Source organism: Hyposmocoma kahamanoa, unplaced genomic scaffold (assembly GCF_003589595.1).
Source record: "Hyposmocoma kahamanoa isolate Upper Pololo Valley unplaced genomic scaffold, ASM358959v1 80, whole genome shotgun sequence".
Taxonomy (NCBI): domain Eukaryota; kingdom Metazoa; phylum Arthropoda; class Insecta; order Lepidoptera; family Cosmopterigidae; genus Hyposmocoma; species Hyposmocoma kahamanoa.
In genome coordinates this window covers 8504480-8528780 of record NW_020654051.1, presented here as the reverse complement: position 1 = coordinate 8528780, position 24301 = coordinate 8504480, and the positions used below count along the sequence as shown (strand labels likewise).

At 36.9% G+C, this 24301-nt stretch overlaps 1 protein-coding gene across 2 annotated transcripts in view; it reads right to left on the bottom strand.

The window, feature by feature from the left end:
- The window catches only part of LOC113233742, a 61390-nt gene extending 37638 nt beyond the window's left edge, over positions 1 to 23752 (bottom strand). Inside the window, exons 1-2 of one of the 2 annotated variants that reach the window (XM_026468930.1) lie at positions 23622 to 23752; positions 22876 to 23080 (exon numbers count right to left, since the gene is read on the bottom strand). In XM_026468930.1, the coding sequence (XP_026324715.1) occupies positions 22876 to 23080; positions 23622 to 23663 (247 nt within the window). In that variant the 5' untranslated portion in view covers positions 23664 to 23752. Of the gene's footprint in view, positions 1 to 22875; positions 23081 to 23621 lie in introns of those variants that run through there. The other variant, XM_026468931.1, reaches the window with a different exon arrangement.
- Between the last annotated feature and the right edge of the window lie 549 nt (positions 23753 to 24301).

Sequence of the window (24301 nt, the reverse complement as noted above, 5' to 3'; positions counted from 1 at the left end):
TGTAATTATATTTTTCATTTTGGTAACGTCCAACGTATTTAGAAAATATTTAAATTTTTGTTTGTATTTTTGTATTGCGTATTTTTCTTTATTTCTCTTTTAATTATTTTATTTTATATTAACAATAAAATTTGACATTATACATATTTCGAATTGTAATATTATGAAATTGATAATGTAAAATAAATTATTCTATTCTATTCTATTCCGCGCATCAGTTCCGCGCGCGCCAGCGATCGATCGTGACGTGTTTGTGTCGCTATTGTGCGGGCGCGAAGTAGCCGTTATTTTAAACAATGGCTTGTAACGTAGTACAGTGTATACATTGTAAAATTGTAATTAACGAGGTGTTGGCATTTATTTGTAACGTCATGGATGAGGAGAGTATTACCAGAATATGCACCACTGCTTTCTCCGAAGAAGAAATTGTTAACGCAAAAGATTTGCTGTTTTCTTCCATACCGGCAAAACAATGTAAGAAATTAAGAAAGCGGCAAGGAAAAACGCTACGTAATGTTGGTGACATTGTCTGCCTCCTGAAGGAGACGGATCCCGAGGAAATCCCCATTTTTGTGGCGAGAGACCTTCAAAAATTACCCCCGGTTCATTTCGATCATGTAGATGTGACCCGCCTTCTTAAGGATATTGTGAGGATGAGGAATGACATAGACCGAATTGGTGAGGAATATGCCACAGTGGTAGAACTACAGAAGTTACGGACGGAGCTTGAGGCACTTAAGAATGCATCGATCGTCAACAACTTTCCATTGTCCCGTAGTGTCAACAATAAGAGAGGTGCCTGTCTTTGGTCGAGTTTCGAGTGCGATAGTGGGCCCATGGGGCTTGCGACGGGCTGTGAAGTTAATAACTCGGCAATAAAATCTGCATTACAAGAGCATCGAATTGTTTCTGCGCAGGAGGGTGATAAAACACAAAAATCACCGCAGATATCCCCGAGTGCAAACCTACCGCCTAGTAAAAAATGCTCAGCTGAGCGTTCGATGTCCGTCACCCCGCCCCCTGCTGGCCCGCCGCCGCCGCCGTCTGCACTGAGTCACGCCGTCCCTGCGCGTACGGCGACGGAGGCCACTGTACCAATCGCCAGTGTGAGATACACTGCTCGTCAGGTGTGCTCGCAACAATGTGCAACCGATGGGAAAAGCTACTTGGACGTTGCGCAAAATGGAGTTTGGAAACCTCGTATACAAGACGAGGAATGGACGCTCGTTCAGAAAAAGAGATTGAGGAATCGCTTTGTAGGAAAATCTGGGAAAGCAATCGTTGATGCTGATTCTAGGTTTAGAGCGGCTGATAGTAGCGTACCGATTTTTATTTATAATATCTCTAAGGAGGCGTCAGCGTGTGACATAAAGAGCTACATAAAATCGAGTACCAACCTAGATTTGCAATTGGAAAAAATAAATATGAAAATAGCAAAGGAATACGATGCTTATAAAGTCTACGTACCTAAAAGTAAGCTTGAGGTGCTTTTAAATGACAACTTCTGGCCAGACGGCATTTTATATCGTCGTTTTGTGGAATTTCGAGCTCCTTTGAGACGAAGTTATCGTGAGAATGGAGATCGAAAATCATCAAATGGACCATAAAAATATTAAAATGATTAGTTACAACTGCAAGAACGTGGTTCGCTCTGTCGATGATATAAGGAGACCATGTAGCTTGGCGGACATAGTGGCGCTTCAAGAGACTTGGCTTCTTCGACACGACATACAGTACCTGGGCAGCATTGACGGCGATTTTTCTTATACCGGTAACTCTGCCGTCGATCTAACTGATGGTGTCCTAAGAGGTAGGCCGTACGGAGGTGTTGCTTTGCTGTGGCGGAAAGCCGCGTTTCCTTCAGTAACAGTGATTAATTGTAATAGTGTGCGTCTCAACGCAATTAAAATAAAGCTTCATGACCAATCGATAATAGTGCTATCAGTGTATATGCCGTGTGATAACGAGGCTAATTTAACAGAGTTCACTCGGTGCCTTAGTGAAATACACGCAATAATCGAGAGCAACTGTGTAGAATCGGTCTACATTCTTGGGGACTTTAACGCGCATCCTGGTGAGTTGTTTGGCAACGAGTTACTAACTTTCTGCGAGGAACAGTCTTGGTCATGTTTAGACATGGAAACTTTAGCTAGTGACACTTTTACGTATGTGAGTGATGCGCATGGAACACACAGGTGGCTCGACCACTGCGTGGTTACTAGTGCGGCTCGCCGCACTATGGTCGGTGTGGAAGTGCTGTATGATACCTATTGTTCTGATCATTTCCCGTTGCTCATACACTGCAACTTGAATATTATTTTGCCTAAATATACTAAGGCTGTCACTTCTTGTAATAAGATAAGGTGGGGAGAAAGGGACGACGGACAGAGGGATAGATATCATAATTATTGTGACACACGACTAAAACTACTCGATTTTCCATTGGAGTTTACTGAATGTGGTGACAAATTGTGTAATGATTCTAGTCATAAGTTATTGTTAAATAAAATGTATTGTGATATTGTGGGGGTGCTAAGAGCTGCGGCTGAGTGTACCTACAGGGAACCCGGGCGGAATAACCATAGACGTGTGCCAGGGTGGAATCGACACGTCAGTGCCGCTCACGGTTGCGCTCGACTTTGTTTTCAAGCTTGGGTGTTGTATGGGAAACCTAAGTGTGGGGAGGTCTACAATAACATGCGCGACTCTAGAAAACATTTTAAGGCCAAATTAAAATTTTGTCAAAATAATGTAACACAAATAAAAATGGATATTCTGGCAGAACATCATAAAAAGAAAAATTTTGGACGGTTTTGGAAAACAACAAATAACTTGAATCCAAGGTCGAGTCTGCCTGTGAGTGTGGGTGGCGTGCACGAGCCACGGGACATAGCTGCCGCGTTCCAGTCCCATTTCAGAGTGGAGTCGCCGCTCGGGCGGGTGCCGCAGGTGGTCGATGCTGGGGGTAACCCCAAGGACATTAGTGTACGCTTTTTGGCTGAAGATATAGCTACTGTTATAAGAGGGATGGTTAGAGGCAAGTCGCCGGGTCACGATGACCTCAGCATCGAGCACTTAAAGTACGCTGGCCAACACCTACCAAGGGTCCTCTCGATCTTCTTCAACTTATGTGTATGTCATGGTTATTTGCCCGACGATCTAATGTACACGGTGGTAGTACCAATAATAAAAAACAAGACGGGTGATGCTGCAGATTTGTCTAATTACAGGCCGATTTCACTAGCTACCACTATAGCTAAGGTGCTGGATAGTTTGCTTGACAAACAGTTGGATAAGCACCTCCACCTGCACGACGCTCAGTGCGGTTTCAGTCCGGGTCTGTCTACTGAGAGTGCCATCCTCTGTCTCAAGCAGACTGTTCAGTACTACACTGCTAGGAAAACACCAGTTTATGCTTGTTTTCTGGACATGTCCAGAGCCTTCGACCTGGTTTCTTATGACAAACTGTGGCAGAAACTGGAAACTGAAACTAAACTACCCCATGAGATTGTGACAGTTTTTAAGTATTGGTACAATCACCAGCAGAATAGTGTGAGGTGGGCAGGAGAGTCCTCAGATGCGTATGGGTTGGAGTGTGGGGTGAGGCAGGGGGGGGCTGACTTCGCCCCGTCTCTTCAATCTATACGTGAACCAACTTATCGTTGGGCTCAGCGGCGCCAATGTGGGATGCTCTATAGACGGAGTATGCATAAATAACATCAGTTATGCTGACGACATGGTGCTGCTGAGTCCGTCGGTGGGTGGTCTGAGGAAGCTACTGCGCATTTGTGAGTCGTATGTGGAGGCCCATGGGCTCGGATACAACTCCAAAAAGAGTGAGTGTATGGTGTTTAAGGCTGGTACCAAATGCTACTCTCCCATGCCCATTACTCTTGGTGGAGCTGCTTTGAACATGGTACATAAATTCAAGTATCTGGGCCACTGGGTCACCGACGATTTGTGTGATTGTGAGGACATCGATAGGGAGCGTAGGGCGCTGTCCGTCCGCTGCAACATGTTGGCACGTAGGTTTGCACGCTGTACAAAACAAGTAAAGCTGACGCTCTTTAGGGCATATTGTCAGAGCTTTTACACGTGCAGCCTATGGACCAACTTTACGCGGCGGGCGTTCAATGCACTGCGCGTACAGTACAACGATGCGCTCAGAATTCTGTTGAAGATGCCGAGGTATTGTAGCGCCTCCACCATGTTTGCAGAAGCACGCGTGGATGACTTTTATGCTGTAATACGCAAACGGAGCGCTTCATTACTTTCTCGCCTTCGGACCAGCACCAACGGAATTCTGGGCGCGCTGTCCAAGCGTTGGGACTCACCCATAATGTGTAGGTGGTTGCAGCTGCATGCCAGTGTAGCGCCCGTTATTTTTTAATATTTATAATATTTTTAATTATGAAATTTTAATTTTTAAGTTTTTGTATTGCGATTTTACATTTTTGATTTTAAACTTTTGACTTTAAATTTTTGATTTTAAATTTATTATTTTAATTTTTGATTTAAAATTTTTAATTTTTGCTTATTAATTATTGATATTTAATTTGTGTTCTTTAATTTAAAATTTTATTATGTATTTCAGTAAGTTTAATTTAATTGTTTGTTAACTACACATACTAACATTAGTCTATAAGTGAAACTGTAACTAACACCATGGGTCTATGTTACCTGAATAAAGGAATTTAATTATTATTATTATTATTATTATTCATTGTCACTCTTTCGACGTACAATTAAAATGATTTATAATTAGCAGATGTGTTTTACTAAAGAAAGATGTTCAATACTATAAGTAGAGTCACCCTTTTGACACCTTGTACTATCATAGAAGGTTGTATAGAAGTTGACAGTAATGAAGTAAGTAAAGTTTTATTGTGGCTGGCAAAATATTGGACATTTGTACCTAACTTCTAATCATTTGTATTTTGTTCTCACTAAAAAGCATGCATGGGTATACGAGTTATAAGTAACAAAACAAATTTTTATTATTACAGATTTTTCTGTACATCGCTGCATATCATGTCAGTAATAAACATAAAAAAGAGGGTAAGAGGATATTCCACTCCCTCTAACCGCAACCCGATCAAGGAGTCGCATACGGCACTTACATGAATCGCTTGTTGTGAAAGTGTAATTAAACTGTTCTTTCTGTCATAAATACTACACGGTATGTCTGATTTTTCAATAGCAGATAAGTCTAGTTATATTTTCCAGTAACTTTAATGTGAAATAAGTTAGGATTAGGTTATTTGTTTTCAAACGTTAGTCTTTTTAGTAAGGTAGGTATAGTAATATTAATTTATTTATAGCTCTTGCACTCAGGAATGTGTCGGGAATGACTGCAAGGGTAAAGAGGATGTGAACATATCGAACATCCTTTTAATTTAAAATGAGCTTAATGTAATCGGTAACCAGTTATTTCTGACTTTTTATTTCTCTCGCGAGTGCCAGTGACACTAACGCCGCCTGTGAGGCGGTCATTCGTTTGCTTAGGGTTATCGCAACACGAAAAGTTTACATCTGGACGAAAATGTTTCAACTGCTCTGATTTTACATTTAAAGCAAATAAAACTCACGCATGTAGGGTTCTTAACGTGATACTTTCGGCTTTGTCGGTCATTCCGTTCCACCCGTATATTTATTTAATTAGAAGACTAAATTGCTGATGAAACGAGATAAAAATTCAAAAATGCATAGTAATTTTCATAATAGTTTTAGTAAAGCAACATCGATCGTTAGTGATTGAATGAATGAATGCCATCACTGCAATTCCATTGACGCTCTATTGAGACTGAACTGCCATTCGTTGTCTAAATTTGAAACCTTGTAACTCTATTTTAAATAAATAAATAAAAAAATTTAAAAATTTACAGAATAGTCCGCAGTTTGTTAGTAGTAGTAACTTTATACTATATTAGTAACCATTGATTAAATGGGTATAAATAATCTGGAAATTTAAATCATACATAAATTAAATCAGCTGATTCAAAGATTAATAATAGTTTTTGGACGACATCCCGTTTTTACTCTTCAAGCGTAATATCGGGCAAATAAAGCACAAATAGCTAACTATGAAGCCGCAATTGCCGCGAGAGAAGCGAGTGGTTCAAAAATAGAATTCTTAGCATAGCGAGGGTATCAGGGCACGAGACGCAAGACAAAATTTGCTGCAGAACGAAACACACAACCTTTCACCTCACTATAGCGAGGAAAATGATAGATGAAAGAAAAACAGTTGAAATTAATTATCGTTGTGAATTTGATGTCAACAATAATAAGAGTAAAATATACCAACGGATTTATACTACATAAATAATGTACGACAAATAACGTATTTAAACGTGTCATTATAAGAAAGAAAGCCTTTCCAAGTTAGTGAGGTGAAAATATAATTTCTAAACCCTTTTTAGGTACAAAATAAAGGTGTAATCATAGTTGTCATATTATAATTATTTCTAGTAATACTGTTTTTTGTGCCTACTCAAAAGTTCTCATTAATGGAGTTTATGAGGTTTACGAATTTAGCCGACGCATTGCAACTAGATTTTAGCAGAATAACAAATTTCAGTAATAATCTCAGTGGAATCTCAATGGAATTACTAGAGCTGGGTCTGATTTCACTCAATTCTCTACATTTATCTGCTTATATAAATGTCTGAACCGATCACACCTTGAAATGCTAGCTCCATCTCGGATCCATTTTATAAGAAACACAGGGATGACATTGAACGAATTCCGCGCAAATATCTCCGTGCCATTAGTTTTAAACTGTATAGGACATGTAATAAATCTTACCACGAACTGTTGAAGTTCTTTCATATTCAGGATTTGCGTCAAGGCGTACTCTCCTTCAAGCAATGACCTTACATGGAATGTGTCACATGTGTTTGACTGCAGTGAGCTAACGAATGCCCTGTGCTTCTCGGTGCCGAGAAATACGCATATGCGAAGCTCTCATCGTTATGGACTTTTTGCACTCACGTCCGCTAGAGAAAATTCTGGTGTACGCGGTTCTCTAAGGCGACTATTTGAAAATAACATTGAGCTAGTGCTGGAAGTAGAATTTTTTAATCTGTCTAAATACAAATTTAAGAGGGCGGTTACTGAAGCAATGGGTATGACACTGTAGTGGATTGTGAAACTGTTTTTTTTTTGTTAATTGTACTTAGCAATGTTATTAAACTTGTTTGTTTCTTAAGCTTACTTTCTTTGTCAGCATTGTACTTTAAAAAAAAATACACCAGCGATAATGCTTCAATTGAAAATTTCATATTTTCGTAGTAATCTGTGGATGATGTGGTTGATTGTACAATTAGCTAAACCGATATTCTTATTCTGTATAACTCACTATGTACAGTTGTTTATCGTACCTCAATACAGACTGACTGACAGTCAGACTTGGGGCTCTGAATATTGATATATCTTTTCGCAATAATGTTCTGATTAAAACATAGTTTATTTTATTACTTGTTTCATCTGGAAAGATAATTTGGTGGTAATACACTATGACCTTTTTTTACAATATCAAGGGACAGGACGTACAAGTCGTACGCGGTGTTACATAACACGCCTGTCTATAACAGTTGGTAGTGGAGTAATAAACCCTAACCTGACTTCCACCAGTTATGGTCAATAATCATACAAGAGACGGACACCTGAATTGAGAGTTAATTGATTGTGTCTGAGGTAATTCGGCGTGTGAACGACAGGCGTAATTGACAGTTGCGAGTAGTTAAATGTGCGGAAGGTAATAGCGGTGGGTATTGATTATTAATTGATTAAAGCCACCCAGATTAAGGTCAACCAGAGACAGATTCAGGCATAAATAGATCCGAAGAAGAACGAACATTATCGAGGCAGCCAAGGTGTTAGCCAGTAGAAAGATATTTAGTAGCAGTAGAGTTCCGTGTGAAAGAGTTCGTCCAGGGAAGTACTGCTACCTTACGTATTTCTGCAAGCAGTAATGTGAGCATTACTGCGTTTTGATTTTGAAGGGAAGGGTGCTGATGAAATCATAGGCACATGGGATATGTCAACTCATGTTCCAGGGTGATGGGCGCAGAGGCAGTGTCTCTCTGATCTTTGCGATTTGAAGCTCTGAGTGGCACTGCAACTGCTATGGACAGGCGTGTCGTTTTTCACCAGGAACACGACTTCTTCATCCCGTCACTTGGTTTCATAAAAAAAAGAAGTGGAAATGGGCAGACAATGTATACCGTAGACAAGACCACAAATGGGGTAGAAGCCGATACGCTAGACTGACGACCTTGTCAAAATGGCGAGGCAAAATTGGATGAAGAAGGAACAAGCCAAAGAAGCCTATGGAAGGCACACCTTTCCAACTCTTAAATTTGTACCCTACGGTTCCCTGGAAGAAACTGCTACTTAGCAATAAGGCCGCATGTTGCATATTGCAGTAATGTAAATATCACAGAGTTAGCTAACGATGTCGTTATTGCAATTTTATAATGTGCAATAAGGAATATTCCATTCATTAATTCCTTCAAGATCGGAAGGAATGGAGTGCTTTGGAGGAGACCTACACTCAGAATTGTATGGATTGCAAAATAATAACATTAACTATTAATAGAAGGAGAGATTATTAGCAAATTTAAGTTACAACCTTCGTTTAGTAACAAATCAGCTATAAAAGCGATAGTGAATTTAAACTCACGCAAATACGATTTCACTATAATAAGTCAAGGCATTGTAAGCGCCACATGAGTCCACAATATATTTATTGCGGACTCATGTGGCGCTTACAATGTCACTATCAAGCAAAGTTACGCGCCCTTAATCTTGGTCGCGTAATTTCCGCTTTGCAGAGACTAGTTGAATTTATAACTCAAGCGCTCGCTTTCTAGTATAACCTGGAGAAGGTACAAGGGGAACACATATCGACACTCTGGTTCAAGCAGTCGTATAGTCACAAGCGTTTACAACTTGCCTAGAAAAACACCTCACTAACACGACGTGTTATTATTATATTACAACAAAAAAAAGCGCAAAGTCCCACGCTTAACGTAAAAAGTTTGTTCATATTTCAGGACATCTGGTGCGAAACCCTTGGACCTTGACTCAGTGCGCGTGTTAAGTTCCCATTAGAGCTTTTTATAACTCATAATTATTAGATAATTCAGAGTAGTAACATCGAAGTGCGATTACGTCACTATTCTCGTTCCCCTAAACATTTTTATTTTTCAAGAGACGTTAAGGTATTAGTCTATATCTGTAATAATTTTACTGTTTTAATACTTTGTATTTAACTCTTTAAATAATTAATCATAACAAGTGGAATAAATGAAACAAGAACTTAAATATAAGGTGCCGATCAATTAACCTAATTGGGTGCAGCATTCGCCTCTGTATGATTCTTCTAAGGGCCTATCCATATGAGTTGCATTCCAACAGCATTGCAAATGCTAAATAGCATTTGATATGTAATCGGAACAACTGCACTCTAATTTATTCCTGGTGGTGTTCGTCCATTGCAGTGTAGTTGACGTTCTGCATAAACACAATTCTTTTTTTTTCATAACGTCAAGTGACGGGACGAACAAGTCGTGCACCTGATGTTAAGCTACAGGCCTGTCCGTAACAGTTGCATTGCCACTCAGAGCTTCTAATCGCAAAGATCTGAGGGGACTGCCACTGCGCCCGTCACCCTGATGTGCCTGTAATTTCGCCAGCACCCTTACCCTTCAAAACCGGAACACAGTTGAAAGCGTGTTGCTAGCGAGTCCTGTTGGTACCGCTTTGGCTTGTCCTATGGATTATAATGAAGCTAGGAGAGTAGTAGGATCCACAGCCTCCGCAGCCTCCATACATCTTGCTTGGTAAGTTTAAAGTTCAAAATTTAAAAGGATAAAGAAATAGTAGTAATAAATCTAGTTCTATAAATATTGGTCCCGTTTTATTAATATTTGTGATCTTTAAAATGTTTATCGCACAAGAGATTTTTGGTAATTTGTAAACGGTTCAAAAAATTAAAGAGTAGACGTGTTCGCTGCCGCGATCGCGCAGGGAGGCCATGAAACGAAACAAATTCAGAATGGCGAGTCAAAGGAATTATTAAAGAACGATTTAAAATTTAAAAATGACTGGCCAAGAATCGGAAAAAAGGTGATAAGAAGGTGGGATGACGATGTAAGGAGGTAACATCGTCACACAGTAATACTCACACTACACACTACTTCCCTGGATAAGCTCTTTCACAAGGAGCTCTACTAGTACTAACTCCAATTCAAACAGCATTTCAAATTCTATTTCGAGCCAGCGCCAACAGCATCTTGATCATGATGGCAAACGGATCACTGCGCTATCAGTTGGATTACAAATAGGTAATGTTATATTGTTTGTCCATTCTATTGTTTGTGTACACGTAGTAACACATTCAAGTATAACAGCTAACACAACACGGGTTAATAATGCCTTAACAAATTAAATTTTATTATTATTATTTGCAGTTAAATTGCAGTTGAAATGCAATGCGTGTGTCTGTTTAACGGTACTCGATTTTATTGCACATAAAATTAATTCTTGAATCAATTTCCATCTGTTTAAATGTCTTATGAGAAACTTCAACGTTTACAAGGGAAAAACAGCTACTAAAATTGTTGCTTGAATTCCAAATATAGTCGAAAATTAGCTCGTTTTCAATTTTTTCGTATGTCATTATATTTATTACAATTCATAGTAGTTCAATAAGTATTTAATTCCATTGCCTTTTTCTAAAGGTTATGAAGGCACTTTGATTTAGAGTTTGTCAGTCATCAGATCGATCGATCAGATTGGCATCTGCATAGCGAGGCCTTGACACGGTGTCACTACCCTCGCGTGGTTTCACTGGTGCAAGCGATTGTCACAGTGCACGCACTTCAGCTAGTGAACATTTGTTAATTTCAGTGTTAACTGTGGTCTTGCTTTCATATATCTAATGAAATATTTACTTAATTTGATTAATCTTTTTATTTTTGATTATTTGCAGTACAATTTGTTAATATAAAACACTTAGAAAGCGTATTGTACCATAGCTTAATGCTGTTGAAGCTTTCATTTACGTTATTTAATTACATTGATAGTCTTGCAGAAATTATGACCAATATAGTTAACGTTGCTGATCCTTACAGTAATAAATGACACGAAATATCGAGTACAAAATGTAATGTTATTGTAAGTATATAAGAGTAGACAATCCCGAATATAAATCCTCCTCATTAAAAATTTAATAACTACTCTTCCATGTCTTTTTATTTTTAAAATTCTACTTTCTGCTACCTTCGCTTTTTTTCTACTATAGTTGACTTACTACGAAAAAAGATATACTGTGCTAATCCTGTAGCGAGCAGTTGTAATGCAGTGGTGTTATCACAACGGAAATCTTATCTAGACTATTATATTTTACTATTAATTCATATTTATAATGAAACGTACGCGAGAAGTTTTCAGGTTTGACTATGTTTTATTAAAGGTTTTATGAAGAGCGGCATAGTTCTTAACCAGTGCACATGTCTTGACATCGAATTCAAATCAAAGTATTATCTAATATGGCCATAATAACATTAATCTACCTGACCTTTAACAGTTTTTAAGGCCTTGGCGCATTTTCGTGGGTTTCCACCATCCACTGACGACGCCTTGATGAATATAGTTGCAATTTTGAGTCTTTTGCAACCTGTGGCATTCTTTTAGGATTTTTTTATGTTGTCAAGTGACGGAACGAACAAGTTGTGCATCTTATGGTGAGAAATACGCCAGTCCATAACAGTTGCAATGCCACTCAGAGCTTTAAATCACAAAGCTCTGAGACATAAGTTGATAAAACCCTTCTACCTGTAATTTCACCAGCACCGTTACTTTTCAAAACAGGAACGCTCGCATTACTGCTTGGCGGCAAAAATCTAAGGTGGCAGTACTTCTGGACTAATTCTTTCATGAGGAGCTGTACTTTTACTAAGCTTGTGCAATATTCGGCTAGACATGTTACCCGGATTGAAGTATAGGAAGAGTCAGAACTATCACAAGTAAACATTTACATTTAAGCGGCGGTTATCACTTTCTGTCTAACAATATGTCGATTTGAATCCTATAAAAATCCAACTGTAAACACGTTCCAAGTTATAATAACCGCTAATAGCGTTTCTTGTAAACGATTCGAGCGTAAAGTTACTATATTATTAAAATAAATTAGTCAAAACGATAGTTTGTCCACATTCGACGTTCCCACGCCTGCTAAGTCAACCCTCGTGGTGGCGACGGAAATGAGCTGCAAGAAACCATCAGTTACCCTACTCGATTAAAAGTTATGGTACTATAATACAGTGTCAAACCCGTAGTAACACTGGACTTTGCTGATGGGTTGCCCAGGTGAAAAAAAAGTTACATTAAAAAGCATAGCTCTCGCAGTTATTCTGCAACGCCTCGCCATAAATTGGAACACCCAATTCAAATAAATATACGTTTTGTTACGTACAAAAAAAATCTAAACTCATATAATTGTAGACAATTACTTGTAAAACTAGGCTATTATTGTCAAACCCACGTAATTGTTACATTTTTTGTCTCTCGGGACAGGCTAAGGCACAATTTACACTGCAGCAGAACGGAATCGAATGGAAGTGCAGTCGCTGAAATGATCAAACATTCACGCGAATGTTCGAGCATTCCAGAGACGTAGCCTTGAGGCTGTAGTATCTCGTCGATGTTTGACGTCACACTACGCCTGCCTACGCGCCACTTCCCGCGGATTTCTCGCGAATCCGCGAGCATTCTCGAGCATGCGCGAGAATTCCGCGGAAGACACGTGACGTGATTCTTGGCTCGCATCTAGTGTCTACGTTACACAATCACTATAAAGTTCATTACGCTATGCACAATATAGTTATAAAAATTCACTTATATTCCTTTCCGCCGCAATATAAATTGAGCCGACGCCTTACGCTAATTAGCCATATCGCTAAATCTGAGATTTAAATTTTTCTTGAAGAATTTAATTTTCCGACACTTTCGCGCGGGAAATCGTTATGTATTGTAATAAGTATTCTCTGTTCGGCCATTTTGTCTGAAGTCCTTCAATATTCTGACGTTTATTCGCTGCCTTTAAAGTGACCATTTCAAAAATCTTTTATTTTTTAAATTTGAACTCCGTAATCGGAAGAAACTCGCGTCGCGAAGTGGGCTTTTTAATATTATTTATTACAACGATTGTAAATACATTCCATTTCATTCCATTTATAATTTTTATGAAGAACTTATTCATAGATATCATGGCATATATAAATACAACACATTTTTTAACTTCCACGCCCGTGTGATGAAAAACATTGTATACCACACGTATTGGGCGGAAAACCAATTACAAACATTCGGGTCGTTAAATTTGAGTGTCCCTCTGTTCGCAACTGCTGACTTACAGCCCTTGCAACACAATGTACTATTAAGTAGAGGATGGCGTAACTGCCAATTTAATATATAATAATTTTGCAAAAATCAATAGTTCAGAAGTTTAGTTTTTTGAAAATTTGTCTGCTCTCTAACTATAACCACTGTAGTTTTAGTACTATTTCACTAAATCTAAAGAAACTCGGTGTGACATTAGTATATAGCTAGCACATAACACATACTCAATGATATTTTTACGCATTGTTTGAGAAAAGGAATGTAAATTTTAATCGAACAGTTTTGCTTTAAGAAATAAAATTATATTTTTCTTTTTAATAACTTAGTGCATACGTTGCATAGAGTTATACCAGTAATTGTTTTCCTTTCACCTTTCAACCATCAACATCTAATAAACGTTAGTTGGGCGGAATTATTAAGCTCCTTTAAACAGCTAAAGAGACACCTGGGGGCCTACTATAAACCTTTCCAAAAACAATCTTATTTCAATGTAAACTTAAAGTAAGCTTGTTATAATATTACTCATATTCGTACCATGACAAACTTGTCATACCAAGATATGTATTATTGCTAAAATGACTGAAAGAACGAATGATTTCCCAATATTGTCTATTACTTACTAAAAAATAGCAAAGAAATAACGCTATATGAACTGTATAATGCCAACTCTTTCTTTTTTGATGTTCCGAATCGTGTTATTGTAGTATAATGTTAAAGTACTTAATGTTATTTACACTCAGAGAATTTTAACTGCCAAAAAAAGAAAAGTATATAATAATTAAATCCATTAAAATTACGTTGTTTTCAATTATTATTCCGCATTTTCATGAAGAAAAATAAATAAAACAAGCTGAGTCTTGATAATCACATTGTGAATTCGGAACTATAGTCTAGTGTCAACTGTTAGTTTCGCCAAGGAGCATATAAATGGCGCTGTCATAATTTTACGAAATGAACATCGCGTACTTTTATTTCACGAGAAATTATTTTCTATGTGCCATTAAATGAAAAATAAACAAAATATTGAAGAGGTATATGTAAACAAATAAGTTCAACTTAACTTTTAATAATTACAAATCAATATTAAGACAGTAAAACTGAAAATAATATTGTTTCCATTGCATCCGTGTAACTATTTTAAGATTGCTAAATTTGACATAAGAGTAATATTACTTTAATGTTAAAATCGCGTCATGGTACGAACTGAGTGTATGAATAGTCACAAAGCTGCTAATAAAACATCATAGTTTTAACATTACAAATAAGCTTACTTTGAGCGTGTTATGGTACGAAAAGTCAATGTAAGATTAAAGTAATATTGTTTTAAGAGGTTGTGGTAGGCCCCCTGGAGCCCACAGAGTCTATCTTCGAGCTTTCTATAGAATAAAGCATTTCATAGGGCAATAAATGTGTTAAGTAATTATGTATTATCATTACGCCTTTCTGAATTTACATATGTAAACGTTTGCATTTATAGGTACTTCCGATCATGCCAGCTCAAAGCTGCGTGGCACAACATTCTTGATATATTATTATGACATCTTCCTGTATAACATAGTTTCCCAAAGTGATCCGTATCACCCCCTAGACGGCACTGAAGAGTCCTAGGACTTCTGAAGCAATTGAGGGGCGTTGATGTTGTCCAGGGGATGCTACCACAATGGAAAAAAAACTTTACCTATCTACATAAACTACACTATACACATTTTTTCCTTGTGACTTTTTGTGTTAATATAAAAAATACGTGTTTTCGATTTATATTTTCTGTGGTGGTGGACGTTGAATTTTTTTATCTTGATTAAGTTTGCCAAAAAGTTTGGGGAACTATGGCTACATAAGGTTTGACACGTTCAACCACGCGATTTGTTGTACATTATTTATGTAAGTAATATATTTATAATACCGTTGATATATTTTATTCTTAATATTGTTGACATTATATTGACAACGATAAGTAATTTTATTTAAGTTTATATAAGTAACCATTTTCCTCGCTATTGGGAGGTGAAAAGTTGTGTGTTTCGTTCGGCAGTAAAGTTGTTTTGCATCTCGTGCCTTGAAACCCTCGCTACGCTCAGGATTCTATTTTTGAATTTCAATCTTCGACATCTTCGCTTCTTTTCTTTCTTTAGTTTTTTTTTTTTCATAAAATTAGTTTTTTTTGTTTTTATTCGAATTTTGTTTATTTTTTTCACAAAATTCGGGGAGCATAATATTAGTAAATAAATATGACTGTTTTTTTTAATTTTTTTATTGAATTGATATTCAATTATATTTTATGTGAAATTATAATTCTTAATACAAAGATCGAACACTCAGAAAAAATTCCTTCGACCCGGCCGGATTCGAACCGACGTTTTCTAGCATACCGTGTCAGACGCTAAACCAACTAAGCAACGGAACGAACCAGCGGACCTCACGAACTTTTGACTCACGAAAATATGACTGTTTACAAAAATAACAGAAAATAACCAAAAAATTAAGTTGCTATGCCAATTTTATTCTTTGGTTATTTTCTGTTATTTTTCATTGTAAGTATAGATCTGTTAATAAGGTAGTAAGTTCAAACGTACAAGCGTCCTCCTCGACGACCCCCGCGCTCCCGCGATTGTATATAATTTGTTATCGCCATAGCGATTTTTGTAAGAACGTAAAATATGATGAATTATAAATACTCGTGGATCATGATGCTAGTAATATGTAGTTATAGTCCATGGGAAGTTTTAATATTTTAAAAAATAACCCTGTGTATAGCATCGAAAATTATTTCCCTAGTTTAAAGTCATGATACATGGTATGATTGTGTTCACGTATAATAAGGTCTAAAAAGACCATGAAATTGAAATTCTTACGTCATTTCAATTTGCATGTATTTAAGTAATTGTTATTACCAACCAGTTACCTACATTTACCTTAAAATTATTCAGAAGCCTACAATTTTTAACCACGTAACGTTTTCAGTAATGCATAGTAGTTATTAGCTATGTAAATCTGCCAATTACGTTTCGCTTATTTACAAGTACCTATGTTTATTTTATGAATTAGAATATTTCATGCTCGGAAAGCGAGTGCCTTTTTTTCATGGCATTGAATGCTTTTATAAATAATTAATTATGTTGGCTGCATTTTCAAATCGTTTTTTCTGACTGAAAAATTGCTTTCCACAAATACTATAACAAGTTACATTGGGTTATTTGCAAATCGATTTTCTGAGAGAAAAATTGCTTCTTAATAATGTTATAACCATCAACCAACTGCTGGGCACGGGTTTAGACTATAGTCCGCCACGCTGGCCCAATGCGGGTTGGAGACTTCATGCGTTTTCCGAGGACTGTGAACCTTCTTCAACGATGTTTTTCTTCACCGAAAAGCTCTTGATAAATTTCAAATTACATATTATTTATATAAATACAAATTAAATATACGTACGTAAATTCCGGGAAGCTCAGAGGGGCGAGACCGGATTCGAACTCACGTCATCTGCTTGAGAAGCGGTAATTTAAAGTATTAGGGCTACCAAGGTTTTTTAAACTAATTTTATAATAAGTGATATTGGGCGCATTCAAAAATAGAACAGATGGAAATAATTACGTACAACAACCATTGACTTACAAATAAATGGACGACGGGTCTAATACAAAAACCACGAAAAAAATGTCCCAAGTCAACCTATTTAAACGTAGTGACATGTAAAGGAATATGAAAAAGCTTTTAAATTGTAATGTCATCGCAGTACTGCCTAATTTTGCTTGCTTTGCTGTCAGTCAAACAAACGAAGACTAAAGCGTGAATGACGCTCTGTATACGATTTTAACGCCCTATAAGTTCGGACACTTTTTAGCGCGGACCCGACGTCCATATAATTTTTTAATTGTAAGTCAATGACAACAACAGAGATTGTATAATAAAAGAAACAATTGAATTTTGCATCATTACCTTCATTACGGGTATTTTCGGGTTTCAACAATAGCAACACTGGGGGCAGCAGGGTATCAATACTCCAACCGTTCTGAACGAGCACACTCGCGGTCAAACGACCCGATCAACTCTTCGGCCGAGTATCGAGCAGTCAACAGCCTACAGTATTCACTATCGGGTATATTTTTGTTGGTGATTTGTGACTGTAATTGCGCTTGTGTTATTTATTTTATTAATTTTATGCGAAGGAAGGCTGGGATAATTAACTGCAAAAAAAATTTACTTCCATTTTTATCATACGCAAATAGTTTTTCTGGCAGAAAACACATGTATACGTATAGAAACATCACAGTATAACTAATTGTAACTATATACAGTCAATGCCAGGGCTTTATATTATTTGATAGACTGGTTTCGAGCTACTAGCCTATCTACAAACCGTAATAAAACCCTTAGTAAGATCTTAATTCAATACTTGAAATTTACTTAACTTATCTTTGAATATTTAATTTCATTCATATATATTAATACATTTTCCTTACAGCTCTTGGATATCAATTTGAAGATTGGTGCAATAGTTGAAGCTCTAGATGTGAAAACAATGGCAGAGCAATGGAAGGCGTTCTCCATTATATGCGAAAAGTACTCGACTAGTTTGAAAGATAAACGCATTTACCAGGATTGTATAAAAATTCTAAGCTCTATGATTGAGAATAATTTGAAATTTGCTGTTGAGGTTCGTATCACAGCGCGTTGGTATTGATGTTCTGTCTTTCCGGTTTAGAGTTGCTATTTAAACCACTGCTTCTACTAATTATCTGTCAAACTTAGCCGGGTTTGCTATTTAAACCACTGTTCTTACTAATTACTGTCAGCTTTTTGATTAATAATTGTCGAAAACACTATATCTACAGGCGTTTGTCAGGACTTCCCATGAGATGGATGATATCATTGCCTAACTACTTGCCAACTTGAATATGCACGTGGTTTTTTTGGAAATACGCACCGTTTTTAACGTAAGTAGCATAAACTTCATTTTAAGTGCTGTTGACTGTGCGAAATCCGGAAGGCATTTTAGTCGACTAGATCCTTAGTACAGAGCATGTGTAATTTATCTTGTGATTTAGGGCGCTCCTCATAATAAAACCTGTTCGTATTGATGGGTATAATAACCTACAAAAATATTGTCAAATTAAAATGTCACCAAGTATAGACATTTAAGGATGATTAGAAAAGAATTATAGTTCAGTTCCCACACATGATTAGCAGCAGGTATGTACCTATGATACGAAAGATTCAGCAACTTATTATAGAAGGATTATAGTACAATAAAATTAATTAGGCGACTTTTTCTTTGTGTTACTATATATTACTGTATTATATCAATATGTGAGTTATGCGAAATTTGTTCCTGTGTTAAGGCCAGATAACGTCAACTATCCTTTTCATTTTTTATTCAAAATCATAATAGAGTCACAGTTTGTATTGCAATCTGAATTTGAAAAAGTGATCGGAAAATAAATCGCGAGCAAACATTTGGAAAAACTAGAAAATGTCAGGACACGTATTTATTTCTAATTTTAGTCCGGACTAGACATATGAGTATAACACCCTTGAAGTTTACTACATAAGGGCTAGCACCTAGAGTTGTAACGTTGTAAAGTTGTAAACAACGGGTTGTATTCAACTTAATAGAATATGTAACATGCCTACATTCACACTTATCGCGCTGCACAAACATCGTACATAATAAACTGGTACAACCTATCGAGCTGTATAAAGCATGTATACACTCTTATGTATATATTTCAGTCGAACGTGAAGTCCAGCAGTTCGACGTGGGTGCGCCTCATTTGTGTGGAAATCAATTAAAGTAATTTTAATACATATTAATATTAATATAATAATTTATATATATTAGTAACGTAATATTTAATGCATAATATATACGCTCATTTAAGATAATTTTCGATTGGACTAAATTCACTTCCTGACTTAAATTCACAAATCTCTCTTATAATAAATAATATTCACATTTTATAAGAATGTTTTGTCAAGCTCTTTTAACAATCATTTTATCGCAAAACGAGTATAATATATGCTAATTAAAATAAGATATAATATCTATAATATATCCGAATGAGATATAATATATATAATATCTGCTAATTAAGATATGCTGTCAATTAAGATAATTTTTATGAGGTATTTACCTGTACCTATAATGTGCGCCCCTTTCGTATTGCATTGCATTTCCGAACAAGTTTTAGGTAAAATTCATTTCAGTTTAATAATCTATTAGTTATGTGAACTGAGGTTTACACCTCATAATTGTTATTTAATATGCGTGAATTATTGTTATCAAAAATGAAATTATATATTGTAAGTTTATATTAAACTTAGTTATATTAAGTGAATTGTTATATGAAAAAGTTTGTATTAAATAAAATTATATTAAACGAGGGTTAGGTTAAAATATAAATATAATAAATATTTATATGATGCACTACACCCGTTCGACGTATAAGGGTTAAAGGTGATGGTCTATTTAACTTATCATAAATATAAATTGTATTACTTATGTAGGTGGTCAGTATTCCCTTCGTGAATAAAATTCATTATGAGGAGTATACCCAGCTATTAATGTAATTTGTAGTTTAGTGTTAAAACAATAAGATAAACGTAACATTTAAACATAAAAAATCTACCTAGAGCTTGATTAAAAACATTTTTATACACAATGTTATTTGTAAAATAATAACAAACTCGCATTTAACTATATTTTTTTCATTTTAATATGTTATACACCTGTTTTTTCTATGACTTTTTACAAAAGATAATAAAATTACCAAAAAAAATTATTTTAGTTCTTGTCGTACTTACTATCTGACACTTTTAGCTCTGTATTTGGTAGTAAGGTAGTACTTTCAAATGTGCAAGTTCTTCCCCGCTCCTACATTGGATGTTAGCGCTATATTTTGTTGCCGCACAGAGTTATCACCATTTAGAGGGATCTTTTTTTGTACGAATGTAGGTAATATCTGATGGATTATTAAAAATCGTAGAACAACATTTGTTGTTTATGTTCTAAATAGAGTTCTGGGAGGTTGTTAGCATTTTACAAATTACTCTGTATAGTCTTCATAAATGTGCAGTGAATTATGTATATTTAGTTAAATGAAAAACACGGTCCTAAGTATCTAGATTGTGTCCTAAATATCCAATCAAATAATTTGAAAAATAGAATTGAAGTTCGATTCTACGAGCCGCGCTCAGTGGAATGTTTTTTCAAGGAGTAGGAGTATAAGAAGCCGAAAAAATGTACATTTTCGGTAGCATTTGTACTATACTCGTTCAAGTATATTTTAATTCAAAGTAATTGTTGGCGATTTGCATTGTGCCATTCTTCGCCGTAACATTTTCGTTTTGGCTTGGCTTGGTTGCTTTTCAAAACTATAGGTCCATTTTTATATTTCACTGTTCCCATTAAAATAAAAACAATGTGAGTTATGCATAGATATATGAAAACTGCGGGAGGCATTGGAGTGTAACAGAGAGAACCGGGTTTCATTTTAATATCTTCAACCGTTAAGTTCACTTCTTTTTCATATATACGATACAAACAATTCCTACACAATCCTACTCCCAAACTTACATCTACACACAAACTACTACCCACGCTACGGCTAAATTTGATAACTTATGTGCTACTTAAATTATTATTGAATTGATATTCAATTATTTTTTATGTGCAATTACTCTACTAGTTTCTTATAATTATTAATACAAAGATCGAGTATACAGAAAAAATCCTTCGACTGACGTCTTCTAGCATAACGTGCCAGACGCTATACCAACTAAGCCACGGAACGAACCAGCGGACCTCTCATAGAGTGCGCTACGACCAAAAAGTCGTTGAAAAACCAAATACAAAGACGCGACAACAAAAACACACAGATAAATTCGTGAGGTCCGCTGGTTCGTTCCGTGTTGGTATAGCGTCTGGCACGGCATGCTAGAAGACGTCGGTTCGAATCCGGCCGGATCGAAGGAATTTTTTCTGAGTATTCGATTATTGTATTAATAATTATGCACTACTTGTTATTGTTCATTTTCACGAAATAAGTAGATGTTAAAAAATTGAATATAATCGATAACGCGATTCATTTCTCCTACCTTAGGAGTCTGGGATCGCATCACTGTGCTGTTGACTATTTTGTGACCATAAACTTATTGTTTTTATTCAAAACATGTTACCATGCAAAAAACACAAACTACTGGGCCAACATCAATCTACACAACTACGACATACCCAAGAAGCAGGAGGATATCGAGGGAACGGTGCGATACCCTTGGTGGCGACATTGCTGGGTAGCTCTTGCTTGATCCCTCTCTTGAGCCTTTGTTTTCTTCTCTCCCTCGATTTGGCTCTTAGCATAAGAGCTGCCTGCATACTTGCCAGTTTTGTGGCCGTGTGAACCGCGCACAAGAAACTCAGCCACCGGCTAAGAAGCGTCCGGCAGGCCACACGGCCGAAGCACTCCGCGAGCACTATTTTACAGTGACGTATCAAATTTTTATCAACACTGTTCTTTTGTAATTGTCACTTTTATCACTTTATGAGTAAAGTTTTAAATTGAACACTCGCGATTTTAGATTTTAGCTTTAGGAAAATTAACGCTAAGGCTAGCGCGACTAATTTTACTTTTATTAGCGTAAATTTTATTAAAATTTAAAACAGACTTACAATTTTTATGTACAATTCAAACATCGATATCACTCTACGTTAGTTCCATCACAGAATTGATTACTTTCGATATATCTCACTTGTAGAATGCTTTTTAGAATTGAGTAAAGATAGGCACGAGAAAGGCGCGAAACTACTTATATTTTATTTTTTAATAGCTAATTGAACCTTTTTTAATTACAGTGGTCGTTATCTTATAATACGATATGTTTATTGTGTGAAAAGAATAATGGAAGCAAGCGCAATTTGGCGATTTTTGTTTTGTATATTTTATTTTGTTTAAATAGTTTAATTTGTAGCACTGTCACTCATGTTTCGTTCCGCACATCAAGTCGCAGTCTCTGGTTCTTTAACACCTGCCATCGGACGCTACTCTTCCCTAGGTGTCGCTTTTTCATGGCCGGCCCACTTTTGACACTTCACTAAATAATACTTTCCAGTAACACATGTTATTTCTGACTGTCGCACCACTACTATATACTGCTCAACATAAAACCAACGAGTCGTGGCGAGCTTTAAGGGACTTAGGAATTAAAAGGTGACGGATCAGCGACACAAACACTAAAACCTAGTTGCATTGTCTCACGTCCTAAACATACGCATGCTTTTTAAAACAACCCGTACCTACATACATTTTAACATAAGGTATTACAAGTACCTACTTACAGGTATCTATGGACCTAAATCAAGTTGTAACAACCGCTATAAAATGATAAAATACACACAGCACACAGATTACTTATGGCTAATTACAATCATGCTTAAACTAGTATACATAGAGACATGGACACGACATTTACAGGCATGTAAGTATACCTCGACGACGTCGCATGGCGAATGTGGCTCGGAGAGGGCAGAGAGGGGGCGGGGCGGGTGGACGTTTGACGGCGGCGCGAGTAGGCGAGATTCCCAGTGCTGGCAGGAGTATGCGCGGACGCCGGTGGGCGCGGGGTGGACGGGGGTGCTCGGGCTCGACGGCGCGGGCTGGCGGCCGTGCTGGCGCGCCTGCGTTTGATAAACCACAGCATTTGAAATAATCCATTTTTTCCAGTCTAAAGTCGCGTATATTAGAATAGAACTCCCACTTATTGTTTTACATTTTAGACACTTTTACGGATCATGTATAAGTGTGCTAAAATGGGTTTAAGTTTACAGAAAGATGTTAAGGAATACCATTACTACAGGATTATGTTTGTCATTTCAGAGACTTGGCTTCATCAAGTGCAAAAAACAAATTGACCGTGGGTAATGTCAGAGAATGACTCTGTTGAGAGTGTATAACCACGTACACACTATGATTTTTGGTAACATAACATGCAGCGGTTAGGGCGTTTACGCACTATATCCGATTCGCATCGAAATGTCACAGGGATTATTTTAACTCTAGGTGTACAAGGGATATACGTATTTTCTCGGAATCGAATAGGACTTAGTGCACAAGGGACATCCGAAGTGGGTCCGAGTTCCTTAGATTTGGATTTGGAGAGACTACGATAATACGAAGAATACAGATGTACCCGGCTTAATAAGAATGAGGATAAATTACCTTTCGGCCCGCGAGCGAGGCGCCGCCCGCCGCCGCGTACATGCACCGCGGCCGCTAGCAGGCGGCTAGCGCGGCGCGCGCGCACAGGGCGACGCGTCACTGCGCGCGCCCAGCCCCCCCACACCGGCGCCGCCTGGCCCGCCGCATCCGTCCTCTAATCACCAACACCTATACACCGTAACATGATTAGAAATTTGCACTATAAGCAATCAGCTGCCAGTACAAACCGTCAGCATGCTTCAACACGTGACCATATAGGTACTGACAAAAGCTTATAACTTAAATGAGTAATTTTTAAAATGAACATCAAGTCTTATCCTTACTTTAATTTTACAAATAGAGAATTCTGAAATTAAATTACTTTACAAAATCAATTATCTTCTAAATTACGATACGTATTAAACGCCCCTATAACTCTAAAACAAAGTGATAACACAAAACTTCACACGCAACATTCTGAAACACGAACTTGTCTTAATACTTCAAACGGTGAAAACATGCAACAGAATAATAACTCTATCTACAAACAAAGTCCTCAAGGTCTGTCAAAGTATAAAATAAACCATGTGTTTCATTTGGGCTTTCGGAAAGCATTCCGTTATTGAATGTTTACAGTTTTATTCGTCGGAGGCATGTTATCTTTTTACGATTTCCGTCCCGTGAGTCGCATACAAAAGATT